The sequence below is a fragment of the Bombyx mori genome, chromosome 17 (assembly GCF_030269925.1).
Source record: "Bombyx mori chromosome 17, ASM3026992v2".
Lineage (NCBI taxonomy): Eukaryota > Metazoa > Arthropoda > Insecta > Lepidoptera > Bombycidae > Bombyx > Bombyx mori.
Genome location: NC_085123.1, coordinates 8348178 through 8370648, shown reverse-complemented (window position 1 = coordinate 8370648; position 22471 = coordinate 8348178). Strand labels below are relative to the sequence as shown.

The 22471-nt window shown below is 35.3% G+C and overlaps 2 protein-coding genes and 1 long non-coding RNA gene across 4 annotated transcripts; 1 reads left to right on the top strand and 2 right to left on the bottom strand.

Moving 5' to 3' along the window:
- Positions 1-1768: 1768 nt before the first annotated feature.
- LOC119629759 (uncharacterized) lies at positions 1769-3041 on the bottom strand. The gene is made up of 2 exons (XR_005245665.2): positions 2932-3041; positions 1769-2684 (listed from the first exon to the last, which is right to left on the bottom strand). It is a non-coding gene; the product is annotated as an uncharacterized LOC119629759 (long non-coding RNA).
- A 997-nt stretch (positions 3042-4038) lies between these two features.
- On the top strand, positions 4039-18684 carry LOC101735648 (uncharacterized). 2 transcript variants are annotated; one of them, XM_038016767.2, is made up of 10 exons: positions 4039-4378; positions 4536-4688; positions 5221-5399; positions 6786-6974; positions 7366-7502; positions 8612-8866; positions 10204-10335; positions 11571-11672; positions 12461-12633; positions 13281-18684. In XM_038016767.2, the coding sequence occupies exons 2-10, from the start codon at positions 4540-4542 to the stop codon at positions 14119-14121; spliced, it is 2157 nt and encodes a 718-aa protein (XP_037872695.1). In that variant the 5' UTR covers positions 4039-4378; positions 4536-4539; the 3' UTR covers positions 14122-18684. The 2 variants fall into 2 exon arrangements, with proteins under 2 accessions (XP_037872695.1, XP_037872696.1); XM_038016768.2 differs by having other exon boundaries at positions 4089-4430.
- On the bottom strand, positions 18672-22385 carry LOC101736073 (uncharacterized). Its single transcript, XM_038016776.2, has 5 exons — positions 22120-22385; positions 21128-21300; positions 20666-20768; positions 19643-19830; positions 18672-18830 (listed from the first exon to the last, which is right to left on the bottom strand). Exons 1-5 carry the CDS (start codon positions 22183-22185, stop codon positions 18737-18739), a joined length of 624 nt encoding a protein of 207 aa, XP_037872704.1. The 5' UTR covers positions 22186-22385; the 3' UTR covers positions 18672-18736.
- Positions 22386-22471: the final 86 nt, after the last annotated feature.

Below are 22471 nucleotides of genomic sequence, written 5' to 3'. Positions count from 1 at the left end.
TTTGGGTGTTCTAAAATGAGTTAAAGCCAACAAAAATTGTTCGTTCACGGAGTGTTGCAAAAAAAATGGTGGCCACGTTTGTCTCCAAAACCGGCCATGTTACGACTATTCCTCTTGCGGGACAAAGAACGGTTAATTCAGAATGGTATGCTAGCATTTGTTTGCCACAGGTCGTTTCTGAACTCCGTAAAGAGAACTGCAACCGCCGCATCATCCTCCATCACGACAATGCGAGTTCTCACACCGCGCACAGAACAAAAGAGTTTTTAGTGCAAGAAAACATAGAATTATTAGACCATCCGCCGTACAGCCCCGACTTAAGCCCTAATGATTTCTATACTTTCCCTAAAATAAAGAATATATTGCGTGGACAGAGATTTTCATCACCTGAAGAAGCTGTGGACGCCTACAAAACGGCCATTTTGGAGACCCCAACTTCCGAATGGAATGGTTGGAATGGAATGGAAAAATGTGTCAAATTGCGCGGAGAATACTTCGAAAAGCAATAAATACATTTTTAAATATTAATGTTGTGTCACTTCGTTAATTCCCGAAATTTTCAATGCCGCCTATGTACATATAAAGTTTATTAAAATCTTTCGGGAAATTAAGGCAGATAGTACGAGGGCGGCACTGAAAATTTCGGGATATTAATTCACCCAGAAATCAATGTCACAACCTCTAAAATTTTCATTTTAAAAAGTTTTAATACTTAATCTTTAAGTGTATCATTTTATAGCTTATTGTAGTTACTAGAATAGTCGGTTTGTATAAAATTAAATATTTTACTCACCAGGCACAATTTGAATAGACGTAGGTACCTATTAGGTACAATGTCGTTTATTTTCTTTTTAAATGCAAGTTGCATATCTATACTAACATGTACATATATACATATAAATAAAAAAAAACTTGTATGTTTGACCGCTTTTACTCAATCACGCAAAAAAGACAGAACGGATTCAGTTGAAATTCCGCATAAAGATATTTTGCAATCTTGAATAGCACCTGTGATATTTTTATCATTCAAGGCATGAAATGAATCCAAACAGCGAACAGTATATCTGCTTAAATAAATACGACAATGTGTTCGCTAATTCGGTATTTCATGTACCTTTTTTAACTTACCAAATCGCTAGTAGCCTCGAGGGGCTCAGTCTCAGAGAATCGTTAATACTTACCCTATATAACAAAAACAGTGATTCTCATAATCTAGCACCGGATCGGATTCGCGAACCATTAATAAGATCCGGCGAGAAACTCAGTTGGTTGCAAGTCGACCTCTTCGTCATACTACCTTTGGCAACCTATTTCAAAATATGGTCCATTTAGTCATGATTTCAAATACCGTATTTTTTCCAAAAATATCTATTTAAAAAAATTGTGGTTCTTGTAGTTTAAGCGTATATTATGGCTAGTGGTCGGAGTAGCTAGATTGATTTTATATACTTGCGTCAATATATTATAATATGGACATGCCATTTTATCCATAACTAGCGACCCGCTTCGAAAACTGTAATTTATTATTGATTTCTCCACTATTTAATGGATGTTATTATTCATATAAACCTTCCTCTTCAATCACTCTATCTATTAAAAAAAACCGCATCAAAATCCGTTGCGTAGTTTTAAAGATTTAAGCATACATAGGGACAGACAGATATAGGGACAGAGAAAGCGACTTTGTTTTATACTATGTAGTGATGTGCGGGAAGTACCAGAAAAAGTTCCGGGATTTCAACTTTGGAATAAAATAAAATAAAAAACATCCAATGAACAATTATTTTTAATTAAACTAAAACATGCATAAATATTTTTAATCCTCATCGGATACAGTCAAGTTACACTTTTCGCAGATTTTTAAGTACACTGAAAAATTAATGTATTGGTTGCACTATTTTATACAGTGTGGTAAGTGTTCTTTCATTTCCAAAATTTAAATTATCTAACCAATATGATGGATTAATACAGAAAAGGCTTAGAAATTGATATTTTAGTGGCCATTCAAAGTTACAACGACTTTCGGATAACTTTGAATGGAGTTATCTGGGACAATGAAAATCCTCTATATTTCACTAATTATTATTTGATTGAGTAACATTATATTTTTATTTAGATTAAAATATATGTAGGGGTGTCAAAATAAATTGAGTGTCAACGACATCAAATTGCCATTCACTGGGGATGCCTTGCCCAAAATATTTACTCCGAATAGGTGAAAAAAGCTTAACAGAAACACATGTTTTTTTAATAATATATATTATAATAGATACATAAAATTGTTCACTTATTTATCTATCAAATTAGATCAATGAATACTGATAAGATCATAGGTTACGGGTGATCAAAATGTTATTGAAAAAATCATTGACCCCATTCCATGAACAAAATATCATCATCCTTGAAAAGCTTTCCATCCCTTCTTGTTAATTAATGTTCTTTAAGTAAAGATATTATGTTCTCCTTCTTTACAACGCACCGTTCATTTTTTGAATACCTCGTCCAGCCCCCGAAACATTATTTTTTGAAAACATTTATGGTGATATTGTTAGAGCTTACTCTTTCAATGGATCGGATTTTATCTAGGGCTTCCTCTAAAATAGCTGGGGTATAATTTGATTTTACGCCATATTTACGCACACCGGGCTTAATCACTTTTGCTTTTTGCGTGGCATTTTATTAACCTATAACAGTAGAAAAAAAGCATAATAAATTGCAACTCAACATGTCAAAGTTACCCTTAAAAATAAAATTGGCAATTGGTAAGATTGAATTGTTCAAAGTTAGACCAATTTCAAATAAATTTACAATGATCTGTGAGACATCAATTCTGAGCAAAAAACATTGTAAACTCACGAAATTATTAGAAAAAAGGCAAGTTGAATAAATATTTTACCTCCAGAAACAAAAAAAAAACAGTGTTTTACATACCTTTTCTATATTTAATTCAGATTTCTGCCACGCACACTTTTTTCTTGTTGATCACCGTGAACAGAAAAGGCGCCAAAGTTTTGAAAACTTATTCACAACTGACAATTTTATGACACATTTGACATTTTGATAATCTCAACGTTCCGTTTCATATAATTATTAAAGTAATTATGCAAAAAGTGTTTGAAAAAAATTATATAAATCTTCAAACAAGTTTTATTCAAAGTTACACGGAAATTCAAAGTTACCCAACTTGACTGTACAATTTCTATATTTTGAATGTCAACATTAATACGATTAAAATAAATAATCATAATTTTTTCTAATTTTAAACTATTCCTTTTGACGTCTTATATCCATTTATATGTGGCTACAAAACTTGTTTAACATTTGCTACTAAAATATCGACATCGTTATATTCTGATCTTATTTTCTCTGACGATGAAGAGCATGCGCCAAACATGTTACATGTTTCATTTCAGGTAAATATCAGCGTAGATTGATATTATTAATACGTTTTTCACCATAGGCAAAAGTTCATGCTAATTTCAATATTCCAGAGCAAATATCACAATAAATATGAAGTTCCGGCATTTTGGAGGCTTATCCATATTATCCTTAACATTTGACGTCAACGACCTTATATCAATCTACCTACTCCGACCTCTGAATTTATGGCCATAATATTAATTAATAACAACATACAATAATGTTTACAAATGTGACAATGCACAAATGTGGAAAAATCAAATGAAATCGCTGGACAAGTCTTCTTAATTTCCATTTAACTCTCTGTAAATTCCCACTATTTTACTGTAAAATTATTTTGTTTCATAGCATAATTTAGCATAGTGTTTCATAGCATTTTTTTAAATGATTTTCTCATAGATTTTTTTTTAAATGCGGTGACCTTTAATTGTTTTTTAGTTGTAAGTTTGGATTTTATATAGTTTAAGTTCACTGTTTGTTTTCCAAATAAATAAAATAAATTGAAATAACCGTTTTCATTTTCAAAAGCTGCTCCATTTTACTTTTTGCGTAACAAACGTGTCTTATCCTTTGTTACAAAATTTCTCATGTATGGGCTAAAATCCTTTTGCCTATGCAACTAATGAATTAAAACAAAATAGCATATGTTTTACGTCAGATCCATTTTATCAACAATCAACAAAAACATTGTCAACATTGAAAAAAGTATAGGTACCTACTGTGCAAGTTAATTAGAGTCCCTAAAATAAATTTAGTGTTCTCCATAGTTTAAGACATGGTGCTATCATTCGAAGACTAACATTCATTTCACTTAGGGTCATAGACAACATTTTGTGGTATACATATCAAGCTTATGATCGGTGAATTCCCTGATAAGCAACGACAGCTGTCAGTGATATACAAATATATACTTATTGCTTATTGCATTATTCCTTAAAGTGAAACAAAAAGTCACAAGGTAAGGAATATTGAATAGCGAGAATTAATTTTGAAAGTGAAAAACTTTGCATGTATGTGCATTTCAAATACATAATTTTTCCACTGTATTGTATAATATATCTATTGAATCAGTAATAATAGTAAAATTGCGTCATATGTGGTAACCTTATTTTCAGTACAATGGATGAACACACCTCAACGGACACAGTGCAAGAAAGCTCAAATCCAACATTACATGTTGAAGCACCAACAGATTGTGACTTTAACTTAACCCCTGTACAAATACAACAGCAATATTTTGAAAACTTAGGGGATTGTAACTGGATTAGGTAAATACTTACTAACATTAGTGGTTAAATTATGAAATGAATATATTGAAAATATTAATTAAAAAATTCCTCTCAAAATTTTATAAAAACCAAAGTTAATTACTTACTGCTGTCTTTAAATTGTAAAATGACAATAATAAAAATATTATATTGAAGTTTTTATGACCTAAAGGCTCGGCTTACTCGTATGAGACTATGCCAGTGCTTAAATTCCAAAGTCCACGATTAATCTTTCTAATGAACTGGAGGTCTGAAGATAGTTGATATATGTTCACGAACAACCTCCAAAATTATGCAATTAAATTGTGTGATAGAAATGAAACCTGTGAAAATTGTGATATGCACCATTACTACTGTCACTAAACAGTTGCAATATAGGCCTCAAATTTCAAGGTTTCAAAGTGTCGGTATTCACATGTCTATGGGTTCCGGTAAGCACATAAACCCTGAATATGAAAAAAAAATTAACTCTCTATAAATTGCTAAGAAAGCTAAGAAAATAGATTTTGTTAGAAGCAACATTATATTTCAGATATGAAAAGTGCAATAGAAATCATTTATTGCAAAACTTGGCATTTGGACTATTTGGTCCTCCGATTACTGAAGGGGAGCTGATAGAAACGGAAAAAATGAATGCAATTAATCTTCAAGGATACAATTCCAGACAAAAAGAAAAAGTTGACTTAGTCTATGCAAAAATATGTGAACAAGGTAATACTAATAATCATTCCTGAGAATATTTTTTAATGAAGGTGGTAATAAAAAAAATTATAATCTAAGTTAGGTTCAACAAGATTAATTAACTGCCTCTAATACAGCAAACATCCACATAGTAGCGAATGGCAATTGGGGAATTTATGGTGGATCACTATTTATCACTTTCTATTGTATTGCTAATCTTAGATAAAATTAATAAAAAAAAAAATTAGCTCCCTATGTGAACTGTTACAATCTCTTATTTATTAACATCCCTGATTAAATGATGATAAAATGATTATGCTATCTTTGTTTTTTTAAGTTTGCTGTTCATTGACTCTGAAGACTAGATAAAAAATTGCAATAAAATAACCAAATTCAGAAATAAAATTGTGATTTATTTGTGTTGTTGGAATTTATTTTGTAGTTAAAACTAGTATCACTGCAACTACAGGCATGGTACTATAAACTATGCAAAAACTAAAAAATATTCTAAATGCACATGATAGAAAAAATATATATTATCATATCACTCCAGTAGGTACTGATTGCTTTGGTATTCTATCTTACCTATTTATTTCCGCGTAGTATGGAGCAATACAGGGGCACAGCCCAATGTCCATGAGTGACAGTAACCACTCGCCATCAGAATAGGTATGCTTGCTTTCCCACCAAAAAAACAGTACCAACTATGTATACTTATGGACATATGTCATATTATGGACAATCATTAAAAAATATTTTATATTTGCTGGTTTACCAATGATTATAACCTAACATGATGAATGAATGCTGCATCGCTTATTAGGTCATGCGATAGAAAATCTCTGTTGTATAAAGGTTGTTGTTATGTTTTGTAGATGGGCAAGCAAGCTCCCGAAACTTCTGGTGTAAAGTAATGGTTAGGAAACCCAAAGACATTAACTAATTGTACTAATAATTGTAAATGCAGCCACCAACCTTTGAGACATATAAGGTCGAAATCTCAAAATTGTGTAACAGCAGACCCACTCTTCAAAAAAGTAGACAAATAGTCCTTCCTATCTGTCTGAACTTACCACGCATCAGAAAATAATAAGTGGGTGGTTATAAATAAATAAAAAAATGAAACGATTATTTCACTATATAACTAAGGTATAATCATTTTTACATGCATTATAAAGCCTACCTACCCACCCTACCAGTAATTATTATATTTAATTTTTAACATTATTTTGTTCCTTTACATTAAGTAAATAGCCATTCAGGCTATAGAAAATTAATTTGCACACTATAGCAGCTTAACCACTTAATATGATTATACTTTTATATTATTTAGTTCATAAAGTCATTAAAAGCAATTGCTACAAATGCTACATTAAATTTGTCATTCTAATTTAAAAATGATTAATTGAATTTCAGGTAAATATTCATTTGAAGATGAAATTTACATGTCGAATTTACTGGTTGTTTGTGCACGTCCAAAGCCCAAGAATTTTTTAAACATTCAACCGTCGAAATGTTGGATTGATCTACACGAACGGAGTGACTCCGAAATATGGCTCGTACCTGTCTTTTGCATAAGAAAATGTATACCTATAGAAATGAATGGTAAGTTCGTAAACCTTAATATAGATTTCCATTATAAGTGATACAACTGATTTAGACATGTTTTCTAATGATCATCGAGACAAAATTGATTGAGATTGGTATTTTTTTACTGGAGCAGGAGGCCATACTTGTGAGCGACTGTCTCACAAGTGTAGCATCCATCCAATCCAAGGCCCTTATTTTGTTGTGACTATATAGTATATATACTTAACCCATTTTGATTACTTTTTATTTCACATTCTTTTATTTTTATTTTCTATACGTTTCTATGTTCATGTAATTAATGATTATTGTATATTTTTTGTTTTAAGTTTGTCAACGATGAAAGGTGTATATTTAAGTATAATAATAATACCTAATTATTGATTTGAGATTTCAAATTAATTTTCAGCGAAACCATGCAAAATATATATTGATGACAATGCCCGGGTGTACCATAGTTGGAATGCTTACTTGACAGAAAACACATTGGACAAATGTGTTCTAATAGTCCCTGAGAACGGAGAATATACCGGAACACTTACTGAGGTAATCTTAAGCGACTAAACTTTTACAAATTTATAGACTTGTTTGATAAAATTTAGTTTTTATTTGTGGTTTTTAACATTGTAGCAAGCCATTTTTTTTTATTATCTGAACGAGTTCAGGCCTCCCTTGGTCTTGCGTGGTTCGCGATGTCCATAGACATCACTACTTGAATTCCGCCACGGACTTTGAAACATGAGATCTAAGCCTCCACTGTACGCATTAGTGGTTAAAATACTATGAGATATATGGAAATGGTAGTGCAAGGTATAGGGGGAAGAGGTCGACGAAAGAAGACATGGAAGGAGTGTGAATAACGATATGAGAGAGAGAGGAGTGAGTGTTGAGATGACGGCTGATAGATGAGAATGGAATTCGATGTGCCGACCCCACCTAGTGGTGGAAATGGAGACAAATAATAAAGAAGAAGTAGCACCCGTACTCACGAAATATCCTATTACAAGAAACTAAGCAAATTAAAATTTTTGCTGTTTTGGTTTTTTATTACATAATATTGTTCTTACATAGTGAACTTATCCGTCAATAAAGTACATATTTTACTAGAAAAATTGGTGCACGCGTGCGGTATTAGATACAGCACAATCGTATTGATACGAGTACACCAAGCGTCCTTTTAGCCACGATAACTTCGAAAGCTTCATCAATATCGGTCCTATTGTTTGCGGGATATTCGAACTAATACCCATAACATATTTTAATTAGATGAATTCTACCAAAACCTTTTTGGCCCCGTTTGGGAAACTATACCCAAATTCAAACACACTCGTTACAGAAACCCGGGCAGAGTAATTTGTCTATGGTATACCCGTAACCGTCTGATGTGAATATGCCAGAGGTTGTCGTTCTAAAACTATGTACTAACTTTACGTAATCATTAATGTTGTAGATACCCGCATCTAGTATGATTACTCGCCAGCAATGTAAAAAAACCTTGCATCTCACACGCGGTAGATGTGAAACCTTCTCGAATACTCTATTTCATTATCTGGCCGACTAAATCCTCTTTAAGTAATGTTTGTCTCCTTTTAGTGTCCTTTTTTTTATTTTCATATAAAAATGTTGCTAAACCATCATTCACTACTTCAATAAAGGACGGAACAGACTTCACGGTGAATCTAACAGTGGCGCCGTCACCTGCCCTCGGACTGAAGTCACGCGTGTTGAGTTCGGTGGACACAGCGACCACGGTGGTCTCGCTGGGCGCCGTGGGAGTGGTCGGGGTGGCCGCGCTAACACCGGTGGCGCCCGTGCTGCTCGCAAGCGCGGCCACCGTCTCCGTCACCGCGGGAATCTACGGGCTGATCAGGTCTTCGTTGCATTTACACGACCGAAGAACGCACGAACAGGTAACTGCTTTGTCTCTTTTCGTAGATCTTGTACAAGACGATAGAGGGTATCACACAAGAATGGGCAACCTTATCTGAGTATCATACCAGCATGCTGCGATCATCAATTTGCTTGTCGTAAACTGTATTTTTTTTTTAATGCTATGTGTTAAGTGGTTACTGGAGCCCATAGACATCTACGACGTAAATGCGCCACCCACCTTGCGATATAAGTTCTAAGGTCTCAAGTATAGTTACAACGGCTGCCCCACCCTTCAAACCGAAACGCATTACTGCTTCACGGCAGAAATAGGCGATAACAAAGACATAACCTACCCGCGCGGACTCACAAGAGGTCCTACTACCAGTAAAAAATTGTGAGCCCGTACGACTAGCTACCACCATTTTGCCTATTTGTGCCACGAAGCAATCTTACGATCTGAGGTCTCGGGGTGGGACATCCGTTACACAATACAAATGAGACTTACACTTCATGTCTTCAAGGTGGATGATGTCATGCACTTTAGGGCCCATAAACTTAGGTAAGGCAATTTATTAAAAAAAAAACAATTAGGAAATTCACGGCAGAAATAGGAAAGTTGTTATTTTGCCCATGCACTTCGAAATCAGCTGTGTCAATAAATAATTCTGAATGATTTACAAAGATAACACAATTTTTTTATTGCCCTAGTAGACAGACCAGCATACGGCCCGCCTGATGGTGAGTGGTTACTGTCGCCCATGGACCATCCCCAATGCCAGGGGCAGAGCCAAGCGGCTGCCTACCGCTTAACAAGCCTATTATTAGAAGCCTACATATTAGAAGTGGCCAAACTGTTAGCTACATAAAGTTTTTTTCTGAACTTCTTAGATATGTGGCTGTAGCTACGATACAGACACAAGATATTTGAGTCGACTATTATCAAAGGCGGCAATCTGACTTTTGGACAATGATTGGTAAATCAGAAAAACGAATTATTGACTTTGTATTCCATTGGCAGTCACAAAACTCTTCGGAAAGACATCTTAGATAAATAACAGGTTAACTATTAACCTTTATTTAATGCAGGTTTTGAACCGTATTCTTTGAAGCAGACGATTATATTCAAATAAATCTGTATTGACATATCAATAAAATTTTTTTGTCCAAATGCACAGATTGCCACCTTTGATAATAGACGACTCATTTGACAGATGCTTGAATCTCACTATAGGATACAGACTCCGAACGATAACATTCGTACCGTCGCCCCACCGAGCGAGTTTACCCGTTCGGTGGAAGTTCTTGCCTTTCTCGTTTCCTCCAAGCTTCAAAGGAATAATTTCGGAAAAATCTGTAAAGCTTCGTACGTTCACAGACCATAAACGTGCGCAATTCTGAAGCTCGTAACAGTTGGTTAAACGTAGCGACCTCGGGCGTGGGTCTCACGGCTGGAGCGGCCAGCAATCTCCTGTCTAAATCAGCAGCGGCCGGCACCAACCTCACTACGGTAGGTAACAGCTCAGGCCACTACAGGAACGGTACGCTTTCACTATGAACGACCACCGTTACATGGCACGCACAGATTACGCAGACCATCCGGTGTTATAGAAACGTATAAGATACTTTTCACGGCCACTGACAGTAACGAGTCATTTTTAATTTTATTCGAAGACTATTAGGCAAACCTGATACAAACTTCGCATCGCGATGGTGACGTCATTGTACAAAATAATGCGCTTGTCTCTCTTACGGCCTGGCCACGGGGATCGGCGGTGCGAACGACGAAGCGGCGGAGGAGGCGACCATTCGCGCAGCACCGTTTGCAGGCCACGGGTAGTCACGTTCGCCGCCGCGACTAGCAAGGAAGTCCGACAGCGAAATGTCTATATCGAATTTATCTCGATATTGCTTAGAAAGTAATTGTTTTTTGGTTCAAGACCTATTATTTAGAAGAGATTGTGGAGTACATGATTTGAATAATAATCGGAGATAGATGGAGAATTCCACAAGAAGCACGAGAAATACAGAATGTAGGTATCCAGAAAAATTATGGCTGCTTTGAGTGGCTAGACTTCCAAATAGCTCGTCTAAGTAGTATATCAGCAATAAAACTTACGGTGTTCATTTTTCGCGGCGAAAACAACTAAACTCGTTTAATCACTGCACTATTCGCCGCGACTACCGCTCCACTCCGTGGCTTGCGCCGTCCTTATTCATGCATTTGTTTTGCTCGCCCGCCGCGTCGCAAGTCGCCCGCGCGATTCGCTCGGTACATTTCGCCGGTCGTCGGTGCGCGCCGGCTTGATAAGTACATTTCTATGCGCTTATTTTAGTCGCTAGACGCTTCGCCGTTCGCACCGCGCGAATATTCGTATCGGGAATGTCCCGTGGCCAGGCTGTTAACACTGAGACGCGGGGTTGTCTCACTTCTTTTATTAATAACTCATCAGGCGTGGAGATGCTATGAACTTAATTTATAGTAAACTTAATTTAAATATGTATTAACAAAAGCGAACTAAAATCAAACTTCGTTTCCCGATTGTATTATTATACTATATTTACTAAAATCTAATTAGACAGTATATTTTTAATTATTATTATAAATTTAATAAAATTATAGTGTTGAACTACGTTTATATATAGATACTTTCGTCTAAGGACCTACCACAAACGGCCCGCGTATATTTTGGACGATCGATCTCACTGTTATATATATACAAGTAAATGTTTTATTTACTTCAGTCGGGGAGGTTCTTGACTAAGTCAGTCGACGTGCTGCGACACGTGAACCTTTTGACCGGAGCTGCGAGCTTTACTAATGGCTTTGTGTATCTTATAATACAGGTAAGTAAGTTTCAGTTTAATTTGTGATAAGGTAGATTTCTGAAATTGGTATCTACTTCAATAATACCTTTGAAACATAAATAATAAATTACTTCATTAATACAAGAAAACTAATTTGTAAATGACCAGTCGAAGCTGCGGTTTTATTCACGGCCAGATCATCGTTTATTTTCAATTCTTAAGCAGGAGCTTGTTCCGGGAATTCCCCGGCTTTTATTATTTATGTTTCAAAGGTATTATTGAAGTAGATACCAATAATAATGGTACCAAAGGTATTTTAAGTATGTTTTATATATAAATTGCTTATTCTTATTTATGTGTAAAGGAGCCAAATTTTTAATAATTATTATTATGCAATCGGGTGCATTCGTATGTAGCGATGCAACGGTGTTCGAATCCCGCCGGCAGGTACCAATTTTTCCAATGAAATACGTACTTAACAAATGTTCACGATTGACGAAAAATATTGAAAAAATTGTAATTCAACTAAAAAATGAAAAATAAATAATAATTTTAAAAAAACAACAAAATACGCTTTTATAGAAAATCCAATTAAAAAATTGAAAATAAATTTTAATAAATTTGAATTAAAAATAGTGTAAGAAAAAATTATTTTATTGTAAATAAAAAAGCGTGTGGTGCTTTTCGGGATAGTAGAATATCAAAATAACCCTTCTACTCTTAATACAAATCCAACTAAAAAGTTTCTATTTAAAATTAAAATTCTATAAAAGCGTATTTTGTTGGTTGATTTTTTAAACTATTATTTATTTTAAATAATATTTCAGTACAGGAAACACGGTCAGAAGCCGAGTCGTATTGAGATATTCCAATTCGCCATGTCGACGTTGTTCTTCTTCAACGCTGTCGTATCGAATCAGACGGCGCAAGAGATCATTGAGCAGAGTCAGGCGAACAAGATAAATGAGTTCCGCGATACGCTCCGGAGTAATCGGCACAGGTAAGGGCTTTATTTGAACCTAAAAACTGGTATATTCAATACGCTTGATATGTTTAGTATTAAACGGTAGGCAGCGGCTTGGCTCTGCCCCTGGCATTGCTGATGTCCATGAGCGATGGTAACCGCTCATAATCAGGTGGGCCGTATGCTAATCTGCCTAAACGAGCAATAAAAAATAAAAAAGTTTACGTGTAACGAAATCTTTGAATACCAACTTTAAGACGTCCGATTGAGTCGGACCAATTTGCACAAACACGAAGTACTAATGTGAATACATAATTTTTTTGCAACTACCCTCCAATGTGATCAGTGTGGTCAGGATAAAAAAATATAATAAATAGTTTTTTTTTCTTTTTTTTGATGTGATAATGTCTCATAAACCGATGAAAACCGGCTGCACGCACGAAAAAGTGTCACGTTCCGCCTGAGCCTGAGCGTGCGAGCGAGAGCGCGGAACAAGGTAAAGAGAGGCACGATCGACCCAAGCGTTGGGTTGTGACACATTTACATCTCTTCTCGCGTGACGTCACAGCTAGCAGTTCTAATAGTTCTGCTATTGACGTCATTCACGTAAAACTATCGTCACTAAACCGACTACAGATATTATTATTATTATTATTTTTATGCTTACTCGAAATGTTTGGCAGGAAAATTTTCGATAAGCTTTCCGCCGAAGCTAGACGAGTGCGGGGCACCGTTCAAGGTAACACCGAAGTCATCCAGGGCATCAAGAATATCGCTAACAAAGACGAATACTTTGCGCAAGTTCTGAGCATCAACAAGGACGTGAACCAGCACAGGCTCAGGATATCGATGACGGCCGACGGCCGGGTCATGTTGAACAACCAACACGGTTACAACCCGTCCGAGTTACACTCGCTCGGCTCGGAAGGGAGATCGCAAATATTCACCGAAATCGGCCCAGCCCCCCCGGGGCCTGCTAATGTGTCCACACGTCTGAACTCGCCCGTCAACAGAGTGGACAACTACTTCGGAGTAGACGACGAAGAAGGCCATCTATTAGTCGGCATCCGTCCAGAAGAGATACTCCAAATCGGCACATATTTCGTGCGTATCAGCTCGTCGGGCACCGATGAAATAGTTTCGATGCTCCAAAATCTCTCCGAAGAGGTCTATACGAATTTGATGACCCTATCCTTTAATCTGCTGTCGAAACTTGTGCCAAGCGAAATTGCCAATCTGAAATTGCTCGATCCGGAGCGAGATTTGATTTCGCAGGTAGTTGAATTTGTTTTCAATTACATGAAACAGCGGAGACCGTTCGGGGAAGCGAGACACGACGATAACGGAATCGTTGAAGTAGTAAAAGACTTCTTTCACGATGGCCGAGTTAATCAAGACACGATATTGCGATTGAAGAAAGATTTAATCGAATGGCTGGACGCTGAAATTACACGTAAAAATGAGCTAAATCCTAATAAGAAATCCTTAATCTGCAATCTGTGTAAAGGAGTTAGATACGCTTAAAAGTTTTTTTTTTTTGTAAATTTACAGCTGTTTTTTTTTAAAGTGTTTATTCATCGGTTTTTTTTTTCCTTTTCTTATAGTTTAAAACAAACCAAATTTTAATATGTTAAACAAGAATAACGTTTGGTAGTATTGTTTGATAAGTAGTAAAAATATAAGGAAACTATATCCCATACATATCAATCAAGTTAATAAATATTTAATATATAGCATATTATTCAATTATTTTATAGAGTATTCAATGATTTTTAAAATGTTAAATGTAACGATGTGTTACGAAAATTATTGGCTGTGTCGTGTGAAATTAGAATAGTAAGTACGTTTTTTGCCCATAGGAGAAATTTATCTCCGGAAATACGCTGTATGTAAAGGCAGAAGTTTCAGGCAAATCAAACCCGCAAAATTATAATTTGCGTAATCACTGGTGGTAGGACCTCTTGGGAGTCCGCACGGGTAGGTACCACCACCCCGCCTATTTCCGCCGTGAAGCAGTAATGCGTTTCGGTTCGAAGGTTGGGGTAGCCGTTGTAACTATACTGAGACCTTAGAACTTATATCTCGAGGTGGGTGGTGCAGTTACATTGTAGATGTCTATAGGCTCCAGTAACCACTTAACACCAGGTGGGCTGTGAACTCGTCCACCCACCTAAGCAATAAAAAAAAAAAAAGTAGAAATGTATTCTACTGTAGTAGTGAGTGCTCGAAACAATATAATTTATCCCCTTTTATTTTCTTCTACCTATACTATTAACTTCGAAGGGTTATACCAGATTCGCCGAGCTAGTAAATGAGCTCACGGGGCTCTAACCAGAGGTCGTTGCTAACACTAGCCCTAGCAAGCCCTAGCCTTTTACTTTACTGGTGGTAGGACCTCTTGTGAGTCCGCGCGGGTAGGTACCACCACCCTGCCTATTTCTGCCGCGAAACAGTCGTTTCGGTTTGAACGGTGGAGCAGCCGTTGTAACTATACTTGAGACCTTAGAACTTATATCTCAAGGTGGATGGCGCATTTACGTCGTAGATGTCTATGGGCTCCAGTAACCACTTAACACCAAATGGGCTGTGAGCTCGTCCAACACTTCTGCAACGCGTTTCCTTTAACGCGGAACCAATCTACCGTGTTATAGAGGAGATTACTGTATTAAAATTTTAATACATTGTATTAATAATACAATAAGGTATATAATATTAATAATGCTATATATTATACATACCTTAGCACAAACCGAATAGAAATAGTTACATGTAACTTATACGCATAGCTTGAGATTATTGAGCCTTCAATATAGTTGCGTATATATGTATTATATTATTAGGAAGTATTAAAAAAAATGTACTAAAATATATTTAATTGGAAATGCACACTGTGAGTCTTAATAATATCATTTTCTCGCATTAAAACTGTATAACTTCGATCAACAATTGTAACTAGATAAAGGGACACGTACAAAATCGAAGCAAAAACTGTCCGCGTGAATATACATACATACATAGCTACGTTGGTTTACAACAAACGGAGAAAAAAGTTTTGAAACAGTTTTAAGTTCAAACTAATTACAACTATGCCACCTAGTAATAAAGTTCCAAATCTCCAAAACATTATCTAATACTTACAATCATTCGTCACAAAGCAATAAATTACTCCTGTCACTTACAAATGAAAAGGCATATGTTAAACAATCTTTAATGTTAAATCAACTTTATGCGCCAACAAATAAAGTAACTTTTTCCGTTATAGCTTTGAGAACTAACATCGTTTTGTTTTATTTATTTTTGCTTCTTGAAATTTCAATTTCTATTTACTACAGGAGGTAACGGAGTCGCGTTGAACAGTGAAATAATTTATTATATGAATAAAAGTAAAAGTTTAGTTGTTTACTTTTTATGTTTTGAGGATTTATGTTTGTTAGTATCTATACATTACTTATTATTTTATTAGCGTTACGTTTTGTGTAATAGATATTTTTATAGTATATTTTTAGGTTTTCGCGACTAGTACATATAATAAAACAACGTTTAAACGGTTTTAAGCGCGATATTTTTATTACAATGCTTCGGCCACGTTTCAGTAGCCGTGAACACGGAAGGCAAAGATGTCCAGTGTCAATGAGTGGAGTTCCTAGCTGGCTTATAAAAGTAATCTCTTCTTTCTCTGGCGACAATCGAGATCCATTCTGCACACGTGATTGCTAAAATAAAAAAGAAAAGCCAAGTATCCAATGAGAATCCAACAAACAGACACAAAAGCAGAATTAACCAATTTTAACTAACCAATTTTGAAGTACTGCTAACAAATTTTTAAAAATTATTACAACACAAATCTACTCCATGCATTTACTTTTCTGTTAAACAAAAATTTTGTCCAAGTGTTGGCGAGCCTTGGCCAACATTTGTAGCGGTGGTTAAAAATCGGTAATTTTGTTTAAAATGTAATATTATTTATTAGTTTAAAGCTTAAAATATAACGTATACTTCATGTACTTACCGAAAGTAAGAAACTCCGGCCGTTAAATTGCTTTTTCGGGCATTTTTTGCAACTTTTGAATACACACTGCGGCATTGTGAGACGGGTTGACATTGGCTGTGCCTGAAGTGAACTAAACAAAATAAGAGCTCACATTTCAAGTGCGCTGTTATTTAATGAGACGGATTTTTGCACCGATCCGAAATCTAGTTACTATTGTTGATCGAAGCTGTATAATCTCAAAACTTACTTATTTTGCAGGAGAGTGTTTTAAAGGTTTGACATATTGTGATATTTTTAATATTAATCATATTTGCAACATTTAATTTTTATTTTTTACCAGTTACATTATCTGTATTTTAAAGTAAGATAAAATTATATATTAATTTTGTTAATAGTAGACACACAACATAGATAAACTAAAAAAAAAAAAAACTAAACTACGCTCTTTTGACAGTATTTATGAGAAAAATACTGGTGATACCAAATGATTCCGCATATTAACTCAATTTCGAATGTATTTGGAAATTGTACACTTTTAATGCGAAAAGACGATATATTAAGTTGTTTGATTTTGACATTTGAATAACCAATTCGGTTGGTTATTTAACAATTAATTGGTACCATTACTTATTTAAGAAACTTCGCCAATGAATATAACTTTAAATTAATAAAATCTACTTTCTGAAACTTTAAATTTCATATAGTAGTTAGTGCCAATTTGTGCCCCTTGCTTATAGCCTATACCTTCCATAGTGCCGACTCGACAAGATTGAAGTTTTCGGAAGACAAAACAATATCCTTAGCTCTAAAAAAAGTATTAAACAATATAACTAAATTGGTCCTGCATAGTGCTCCTCAAGGTCAAAATTCGACCATTAGAACTGATGCTTCAAGGTTGAGAATTCCTTTCCATGTATAACGTTTTCTCTTCTGTCTGTTTCGTTACAAACATTTTTCTATGGGAAAAGTGAATAAAATTTCCGGCCTTTTTTAATTGGCAATACTAAAGTTTGTAAACTACAAAACATGATAAAAGAGTAATTCGGTCGACAAACATAGGAAAAAGATTCTTGTACTGTTTCATTTTTGCTACTAAAAATATATATTATTTTATATGGATAGACATTTTGTATATTAAGTTTGGGTGATTTTAAAAGTACTAGTGGCCCCGCAGTATTCGAGATTCGACTATAATTAATTGAAATTATAAATTCAAACATTATGGTTCTATTGTCAAACACTATGACATTTCGATATTATCACAGTATTCGCCAAAACTGCACTATAGATCAATAATATTAAAGACAAACAATATTAATCTATTTTCAATTCGACCACAGACTTTAAACAATAACAAAAGCTTCCCAATTGACAGTAAACAAAGAATATATTTTTATGTATGTGTTGTGTCAAATAAATGGTAGTGTGTGTAATGTTTTCTTTATTGATTTAAAGTATCTTTTATGCATTATTTGAAAAAAATATTAGCATTGTGCACTCCTTCTCTATAAGCGTGAGAAATTTCATACTCCTCCGTCCGCGCAATTTTCGTAAAAAGGGGTACAAAGTTTTTGCTTCACGTATTAATATTAAAATTAAAAATTTAAATGTTACTTTTAGCAATCGTTCATATTGTATCATTTGCTGAAGCATTCTGAAGCTGCAAAAGGTATATTAGTATTTGCACACACCTCCATTTGTAAAACGTTATTATGTTCGTTTAGAAGGAAATGTTTTGAGAAGATGACATGTCAACAATGTAATAAACATATATTATTGTTATCGTCAGTTTTGCAAACCGTACTTTTATGGTTTTTATGGCAAAATTTAGTCAAAATGTATATTTTGAATCATGTGACCACAGCCAAGAATATATTTTATAAAGAATATACTATTTGTAGCCACGATAGTGGTTTTGCTACAGTGACTGTCTTGAATTAATTTGGAGTTGATTTTTAATAAAACTGGACTTCCCAACCACAATTATTCTTGAACACATAACCAGTGCCTTCATGCAATGTAAGCTTAATCGTAACGTGGCCTTATGTAGTACGTAACATATACCTATTAAAAATAAACTATCTTATATAATGATATTAGTTGTTTTATTTAAAAAAAAATGTAGATAATAAAAAAATAAAAAAAGCTTCATTGTGATTCTGGCGATGCCTTTACAGTTTCTCTGTCTTTGTCTTCGACTAAGGGCGGTGGACTGTATTCAAAAAATTTAGCTATAAAGTACCTGAAACCATAAAAATTAAACTATCAACTAAATAGTTTGAAAATAAACGTTCCATTGATTTTTAACATGATGAAAACTGAAACATCCCCGCTGCAGTAATTAGCGGCAACCTGTTCTATTATTCCCCATCCAGCGAAATCAAGCATCAAGAATTTTCAGAGCATAATTCCAGACTATCGCCATCGGGCAGCCCGTCGTCCACGTGTTTCAATGCGATATCCTGCCACTAAAACTTAAGGATTGATTCTTTTTTTTTAAGTGATTTTATGACCTGGTAACTAAGACCTTTAAGTCGTGTCTCATTTTAATTTATATTGTTATTTCTATGAAAATGATAATATGGAGTGAAATGAAATGAACATGATTAATTTGAGACATTAATCAACTGTGATGAACTTAAATGAAATGAGATGAGATGATGTGGGATGAAGTAAAATCTTAGTAGTCTTAGTAAAATTGTGGTCATTTACTGAGATTTTTTCAGTGGACTTTTTGGAGGATCCCGAAACGTTACGTCCAGCGGCTTTGCTTCATTTTCCCACATTTGTGTACTTTGACAGATACTAAACAGTTAATAAACCACAGTTAGACAATTAAACCTGAAGAAATACTAAATAGGCAAAATAAAACAAATTGCACAACCTCACTCCTCGCGTTCCCGCCAAAAAGTCACTTAAGGATTGAATCAACAACGGATTATCAACTTTTTGTCTACTTTAAACAATAATTAAATTTCAATATTCGTTATTCAACATTCGAGGAAATTAAGCAGAAAGGACAAATATATAATTGTTTTATTCAAGGAACCTTACCAAACCAGTATTTCGACCGTGACAAGTAATCCTGCACCGATAGTCTGTAGGGCAATTTTGGCTGGTTCAGCCGAACCCCGCAGCACCGCAGCCAATAGCGCGTCGCTCGCATCTGAAGCAGCTTCTAAAGCGACTACCAATAGAGCCGGTGCTGCAAGCCATCGAGCACCGCGACGCCACCACGATTGCTGAATCAAACCGTAATTACATTTTTAATTTTATTTTATTTCACTTTTTTTGCAGACTTTACCTTTTAGTTTTATGAAATTAAATTAAATTCCACGGAGATTTTTATACCGTTTACACATTTGCACAGCTAAATTTCATTAAACATAATTTTCGTATCCAAGTTTTATACCGTATTAATATATAAATCTACAATGGTTTTTACGGATGTTCCGAACAACTGAACCGTGCATCCGATTGACTTGAAACTTGGTATCCATGTAGAAAATACATGTACCTACTTAATGGATAGGCTAATATTTATATATGAATGTTGGACTGCCTAATAATAATGAAAATAAATAATAATGTTAATTTTAATGCCCAGCGAAGCGGGCGAGTACGGCTAGTAAAATATAAATTCTGCGAGTACATACTGGTCATATTATTCAGTCAGAAAATCTCGATTCATACAGGGTTGGTTATTCCGCATTCTTTTTTTTTTATAATTCGTTGGCGCGATGGCCAGAACTCAAATAATATAATTTAAACTTGTGTCTGCACACCATTGCGATTATTAGAACAAATATATTGCGTGGCGGATATGTGAGTAGGTACGTTGATTTGGTTTTTGATCACCTCGTTCATCGGGAAACAACCTGACGATCCGGACCGGATAAGATTTTCGTCAGTCGGTATTTTTGTGGAAGACATTTCGTTTTTGGATGTCTCGGTGTGTTCATGTTGATCTCTCACACGCGTTTTCGGTAAACAAAAACAAAATCTAGTTCTTGACCTTGGATTCTGTGCTGTGAACGTCCATGTTAATTTACTTCTACGACTGCTTTGTTTATTTACCTTCGACATCACAGCGATAAGTAAAAGCAAGGATGTCACTGCCGTCAGAAATGCACTGGATTTTCCATTTCCAATAACAAGCCGGATCGTGGGCTTCGTAATTCTATAACAAAATATGTATCTATATATTTTTGAATAAAGTAGCCTAAAATATTCACAGCCCATCATTAATGGTGGTAGGACCTCTTGGGAGTCCGCACGGGTAGGTACCACCACCCCGCCTGTTTCCGCCGTGAAGCAGTAAAGCGTTTCGGTTCGAAAGGTGGGGTAGCCGTTGTAACTATACTGAGACCTTAGAACTTATATCTCGAGGTGGGTGGCGTATTTACGTTACAGATGTCTATGGGCTCCAGTAACCACTTAACATCAGGTGGGCTGTGAGCTCGTCCATCCATCTAAGCAATAAAAAAAAAAGTATATGATAATAAAAAAATGGGAGAAAGGGACAAAATTTGAATTCACCTTCTAGCGAAACTGACGTTACTCAATTTTTGCGTGACGTCATCGTCGTCCAACTCTAACTCGACTGGCTGCGAGGCAAAAGCACACGCCGACATAGAAACTCCCAGCAGGGCTACCAGAAGAGCACGCATCTTGATTTGAGCGGCATGCGAATTCTCACCGACCGCGTTAATCTAACAAATCAACAAAATAGGTCACGTGTTTATTGTATATTATATAGTTAGACCAATATCATGTTTTAATACTTTACACTATGGCATTCTCGTATTCTTATTTATGTACACATGGGCACTAATCTATGTCAAATTCTGATAAAAAAAATACTTAGATGGGTGGGCGAGCTCACAGCCCACCTTGTTTTTAAGTGGTTACTGGAGCCCATAGACATCTACAACGTAAATGCGCCGCTCACCTTGAGATATAAGTTCTAAGGTCTCAGCTACAACGGCTGCCCCACCGGCCTGTGCGGACTCACAAGAAGTCCTACCACCAGTAAGAATGATCGTATATGTAGTAAAGGTGCTTGTTTCAGCCTTGATTTAATGAATTAATCAAAACATTATCAAGACTAAGTAAAAGGTTTTTAATTTTTAAAAAAAGTAATGGAAAGTCTGCTCTCTTAATTTTTTTTATATTCAATTTCGAGATAGCGTTATGCCACTCGAATTATACCAAATCCCAGTGTCCTAGGTGGTAGGATCTTTGGTACTTGGGCCTCTGTGCATTGTACCTACAGCATTCCCTGGGGGAGTGTTACGGGATACCTGCCACTCCAGCTTACCATTACTTCATTCCTACTGTCTAAAAAAGAAACGACTCACATTCCCTGAAGTATTTTTTCCGAAGCTATTTATTCCACATAAGTGTATATAGTGTGTATATAACATATTAGTTCCCCCGTATTTTATCTTTGCTACTAATAAATTTCAATTCAATCACATTAATAATTATCCTTACCATAATCCATATGTACTTAGATAAATTCGACTTACGGTATCTACATGATTCTCGTGTCTCTGACGAATCTGATTCAAAATGAAATTACTGTCACTGTTCATTTTGCTATTAAGGTAATAAATACGACAAAGGATTGGTTTGTATTAATCGGCGCTATTGATAGATACACTGCGCGGTGCACAGCATCAGTGTCAAAAAACTGAATACATTTTCTAATATAGCTTTTTAAACCATCGTAAATCTGTTTTGCGCGGATCAGAAGAGTCCGGTGCCCAACTATAAATATGACTCAAATGGCAGTTGACATATTTTTTTTAATAACAGTCAATTTAAAAAGAAGACCTCTTTCGCTAAAACACTAATTGATTGACCTAAGCTACATGTGAA